This window comes from Narcine bancroftii, chromosome 1, assembly GCF_036971445.1.
Source record: "Narcine bancroftii isolate sNarBan1 chromosome 1, sNarBan1.hap1, whole genome shotgun sequence".
NCBI classification, from domain to species: Eukaryota; Metazoa; Chordata; class Chondrichthyes; order Torpediniformes; family Narcinidae; genus Narcine; species Narcine bancroftii.
In genome coordinates this window covers 104,057,070-104,063,069 of record NC_091469.1, presented here as the reverse complement: position 1 = coordinate 104,063,069, position 6,000 = coordinate 104,057,070, and the positions used below count along the sequence as shown (strand labels likewise).

Here is a 6,000-nt window from a genome sequence, read left to right as displayed (position 1 = left end):
ATATGCACAGATGGTCAAAGATCATCAAGGAGCACACAGACAACCCGATACATTCTGATGTTCTGTTTCGCACAGGTGTTCGGATACTGACTATATCTTCTGATTCTCTCAGATATTCAGAAACACACATACATATAGGGGAAGCACAATGATGCAGTTAATGACTATAAATATTGTAAAAGAAATACACAATTTAAATGGCCGATAAATGGGATCAAATATTTGAGGATCAAAGTAGATAATGATTTAAAAAAAAACTTTTATAAATTGAATTATCTCCCCTTGCTTAAGAAAGTTGAAGAAGATTTCACCACGCCCCAAAAGTTAAATAAATGGGACCCAACAGTATTAGATAGATGTTTTCGCTGTAAGAAGGAAACAGAAACAACAGTACATGCAATTTGGGCATGTGAGAAAGTGGAAACGTATTGGGAAGATCTAAATCGGGTATTAAATAACATCACAAAAAGCAACATTCCAAAAAATCCACAGATCTTTCTTCTAAGTAATATAAGAAGAAAAGAACTTGGACTCGATTTGGATGAAGCACAAAAAAGATTCATTATGAAAGCCTTAGCTGTAGCAAAAAAATGTATAATGTCAGAAGAGAGCCTGAGAATACAGCAATGGTACATAGAAATGAATAAATGTATTCCATTGGAAAAAATAAAATATAATTTAAGAAATAACATCACAGTATTCGAACAAATTTGGGAACTGTACATAGAACACAACAGAGAGACCCTACCGTGGACCTCCACCACCTAAAATGACAGAATGAGAAGAAGACAAAATGAACTGACAGTGTGTAAAAGTAGAAGACACAAATTTCTTGTTTATTTTCATTGTGTGATGACATTGTTTAATGGGTTTAATGTATCATATATGTTGAACGTTGAGTGAGTGGGGAGTGGGGGGGGTGAAGGAGGGAGGGAAGGGAGGGGGAAAAAAGGGGAGAAAATGACACTGTGTATACTCAAGAGGGAAATGTTTATGTGTATTTTGGTCAATATGGTTCATAGTGTGAAAAAAAAAGAAAAAAAAAAGAAAGTTGAAGAAAATTTAAATAAACGGGTAACTCTCCCAATAACATTGATTGGAAGAGTGAACTGTATCAAAATGAATGTATTCCCATGTTTTCCATATCTATCCAGACCCTTCCAATACTATTATCACAGAAACCTTTTCAAAACTTTGGAAAGATAAGCCAGCCAGAATCTCCAAGGAAAAATTAACTTGGAAGTATCATATGGGAGGTTTATAACTCCCAAATTTCAAATATTACTATTGGGTGGCCCAATATCTTACCCCACAGAAATTGCATAAATTAAATTCTAATATATCTGATATGTGTTTTAGATGCGGGGAAGAAGCAGGTACCTTTTTACATTCTACCTGGTTGTGTTCTAAACTGAACATTTTTGAGAAAATTTAAGAATTTTATTAAACCAGATTATTGGGAAACAATTGCCACAAAGTTCAGAATTGTTCCTTCTTGGAAATATTGTGGACAAAAGACCTAAATGAGGTTGTCCAAATACCAATTAGAATTTCTTAAAATTGCATTGGCAGTGGCCAGGAAATGTATTGCAGTTACCTGGAAATCTGACTCCCTTCAGGACACAGCCCGATGGAATGCGGAAATGCAGAGTTGTGTTCCCCTGGAGAAAATTATTTTCATTTCAGGGAAAAAAATACAAACTGTTTTTGCAGGTATGCCAGCCAAATTTGCAAATACAGGATTGAATACTTAAGGCACTAGTACTATTTTTGAATTCTCTATCCCTTTTTCTCCCAATTTGAGATCTAGGTAGAAAAAAGAGTTGGGCTTACTGAAATGGATTCCAGATCCGGATAGTCCCTCTTTCTTTCTTTCTTCTATCTTTTATTCTTTTTCTTCATTCTCTTTCTTTTTTTACTTTTCTTTCTGTTCTTTTCTAATTTCTATTTATCTTTCACAGGAGGTTTTGTTTGGGGAGGAGGGATAAGGTCTTTTCTTCTCTTTTTTGAAAATTTGGAGAACCTGAATCAAAGATTCCTTTTCATTTATTGCATATATTTGTGATGGCTAATTCTTGATACCTGTTTGACCATAAATCTAAAACAAAACATTAAAAAAAAAGACATAGGGGCAAGAATTAGGCAATTCGGCCCATCGAGTCTTCTATACTATTCAAAAAAAAAGAAAATCTTTTACTACAGATAATCTGATAGACATAGATTTCCAGACATTGGTTCATATATCCCATTAATTATTAGATCATTTATAATAATTGTAAATAAACTGATAACCAAATACTCAGGAGAAATTAAGATGTACCCACGTAATCAAATTCTGAGGCACACAGACATTCAGATAATCACACAGATTCAATCAGATAACCACAATTTGTTTAATTTAGAAATACAGCATAGTATCAGGCCATGAGCTCGCGCTGCTCAAATACAACCTGTAGGTCTTTGGAAAGTGGGAGAAAACCGAAGCACCCGGAGGAACCCACATGGACACAGGGAGAACACACAAATAAATTCCTTACAGGCAGCAGTTGATGCTGTGAGAGCATTGCGCTAATCATTACGCTAACTGTGTCGCCCTAATATACATGGTAATATAAATGTAATAAGATATATGGAGTTGGTATTCAAATTAACATCTGGTGCAATATGAAGGAAGATTAAATTTGGAAATAGGCTGAATCGTTGGTGATGTGTAGCACTTCCTGGAATTGAGAGAAGACCTGGCGAATATGAGAGCCTTCCCAGAACACTTTGCCACATGTCGTGCAACAGTAGAACCAGAGGACCTTGTCAAAAATACCAGGTGGAATGGTCCTCACCTGCAGAGGTGCACCACTCATAAATATCAGGGTCTTCATGTTTAACACTGATCTCTCTGCCCAATGACAATTGGGAGTATAGTAGGAGATCCAAGGGAAACCAGAGTCAGTGCGTGGGGGCCCCTTGTGCTTGTCTTGACTGGGGAACTTAATACTCTCTGTGGATGGAGCTTCTGCAAAATAAGAGGAAATGAGAAGTATTTATTAGTTGATATACACTAATCTCTAAACCAATGGGGCAGTAAATCTTGGCACCATTTAGGAAAGTGGGACCAGGCTCTTTATCATTGGTCAACAGAGCATCAAGTCCTGCATTATTCAAGATAGGAGCCAATTGGGTCCATGCCATTCAAAACAAGTGTATCATCATGCCTTCTGTCCATTCTATGCCTGGAAAACCCCTCCCCTCGCCCCATGTGTTTTACCTACTCTATCTTCTGCAGCATCCAGACATCTTACTTCCCTTCTTGGTCACCCACCATCCCTCTGAGATACCCAACCCCCAATGCTTTTGTTCTCCAGGACAACATTTTCCTTCTCTTGCACACAATGCCTCCATATTCTTTCATCCAGGACATACCACAGCCTTTGGATACCATACATGCAACGCTTCTGGTTCTCTCCCCGAGAAACTTTGTACATGCCTAACTCTCTCTTTCCTCCTTCCTGCACACCCCATGCACTACATCTTCTCGGATAACCCAAGTGCAGTGTTATGCCACTCCTTCTCTCCTGCCCCTGAAACCCCCGCACATCTGCCCTCGGACATCCTTTGCCCCTTTTCACTGTCCTTCCTGGAGAACCTGATGCACAACTCCTTGCAGGAAGGACCACATGCAAGAAGTAGCCTTACCTCCCAAGTAAAGCCCACATTTCCTTGCTGTCTCTCCCTTCCCCGAGATACTCAATGTGCCATATCACTATCCTTGGGAAAATCTGCCTTGCCTCCATATGCATCACCATTCCTAGTATCCTCTCACGCGAGAAGCAGCTTTTCCATGGTGATTGTACATTGCAACTGTTTCATTCCTCCAGGAAAGACCATGCAACTATACCAATAGTGTTTAGGTCTCACTATGCCCCGCCCTTCATCCCACCCCCCACCCCGGCCAAGCTTTTCCCCACAAAGCCCATCCTCTCAAAGCAGCTTGCTACAAGGGCCTCTTTTCTCATGAAGTTTCCTTTCTGCATTTCCCCTACATGGTCTCACCCTATGTATCTCATAACTCCTCACCATTTGGAACCCAATGACACCTTTCTGGAGAACACTTGGAAATTTACTCCCACATTCACTCCACCTATCCCAGAAAACCCACTGCTCCCCCCACTCCCACCCCAGGTTATGCTTCACACTTCAGAATCTAAACCAATTCCATCTTATCAGACTACCTGAATTCTCTGCTTTTCCTAAGGCATTGTTTAACTGCACAGCTTGTACCATGTCCTCAACTGACAGCTTCAGGTACTCAGACCCATTGCAGACCTGCAGAGAGAGAGAGAGAGAGAGAGAGAGAGAGAAAGGATTATTCCAGTCCAGCCCCTTGAAAGGACTTACTCAATGATTGCTGATGTTCCCCAGCAGACAACTAGCCACTGAAATGAGTGACAAAAGGCTGGGAGTGACACATCATTACAACTATTTGCAGCCCCTGCCAGTAAAGTTAGAGAAGCAGAAATGAAATTAACGGAGCACAGGCGACACAGGCTGGTGGAACTGCATACATTTAATTTGGCCCACAGTCTGCGACAGGGTAACACTCACTCACAGTGTGGATGGTATGGAGTCAGGGTGTGTTAAATAGATACATCCATAATTCATGGTGTAGGTACAAACAGCTATGTGGGATGATGATGTTTCATCAACAACTGCAAGTTTGAAAGCTTAAAAAAAGGACAACTGATTAATATTGAAGCATTCCAGAAAAGATAAGGGAAAGGAAGAACTGAAATGATACGGCAAAATTGATGAGGGACATTTCATGAAGTTGCAGGGAGATCACAAACTTGAGAGAACAACTATAGAGTCTGCTTGCTTGGAACTAAGACTGCAGGGTCAACATGGTGAAAAGGAGATGAGGAGCAAAGATGTGGGTAAAGTACAGAAATGTGCAAGAACTATTCAGGGGATTTCCATTACCACAACATTAAGAGTGAATGGGAGGTCTTTGGGTAGTGTCCCATGAAAAAGGAAGCATTGCTGGATTTGGCTCTGGGAAATATGGTTGGGAACATGGGCAAAGTGTCAGTGGAAGAACTACTTGTGAAAATAGGGATCAATGGATATTGAGGTTAATAGCTTAGAAGAACAAGGAGAAATCCATTTTGGAGATGTCAAAATTCAATGGGATGAGAAGGAATTTCACCAGGAAAATGGAATCAAATACATAAAGGTGCAGAGAAACAAAGGCTGAACAAAGAGATATTCTCAGGTCATTCCCACAAAGGAAAAGGTAAGGGATCCAAAGCCACAGCTTCTTGAATATCAAAGGAAAGAGAGAAGATAACGAATGATTAAAAAAGGATTTGTAGCACAAATCAAGTGAAAAATTCTAGTAAGCACCATAATGAATGTTGTAAGTTGACTGCAGGAAAAGGAAGCAAAGTGTATGCACAGAGAATGGCCGTTAAATTTTATGTAGAGACATACAGCATGGTAACGACCCCTTTCGACTCACGAGCCTATGTCACCCAATTACACCCAAATGACCTGCAATCCTGATATGTTTTTGAATGGTGGGAGGAAACCCAAGCAGAAACAGGGAGAATATACAAACGCCTTACAGACAGCACAAGATTTGAACCCAGGTCCCGGTAACAGCACGGCGCTACCATTATGTTAACTGTGCCACCCATATAACACAATATATGGGGAATAAAACTGGAATCCAGGGATGTAAACAGTAAAGGGGTTGTAAGAGGAGGTGTGGGGCCAATTAGAGATCAATGGGCATATGAGAAAGTGGAAAAGTTTTGGGAAGATCTAAACGAGGTATTAAATAAAATCACAAAAAGCAACATACCAAAAAATCCAGAAATCTTTCTTCTAAGTAATATAAGAAGTAAAGAACTTGGACTCGATTTGGATGAAGCACAAAAAAGATTCATTATGATAGCCTTAGCTGTAGCAAAAAAATGTATAATGTCAGAAGAGAGCCTGAGAATA

The 6,000-nt window shown here is 39.7% G+C and overlaps 1 protein-coding gene across 14 annotated transcripts in view; it reads right to left on the bottom strand.

The window, feature by feature from the left end:
* Positions 1-2,379: 2,379 nt before the first annotated feature.
* The window catches only part of exd3 (exonuclease 3'-5' domain containing 3), a 291,961-nt gene continuing 288,340 nt past the window's right edge, over positions 2,380-6,000 (bottom strand). For 13 of the 14 annotated variants that reach the window (XM_069935253.1, XM_069935270.1, XM_069935262.1 and 10 more), the window contains 2 exons: positions 4,227-4,320; positions 2,380-3,010 (listed from right to left, as the gene is read on the bottom strand). In XM_069935253.1, coding sequence (XP_069791354.1) covers positions 2,676-3,010; positions 4,227-4,320 — 429 coding nt within the window. In that variant the 3' untranslated portion in view covers positions 2,380-2,675. Of the gene's footprint in view, positions 3,011-4,226; positions 4,321-6,000 lie in introns of those variants that run through there. The other variant, XM_069935341.1, reaches the window with a different exon arrangement.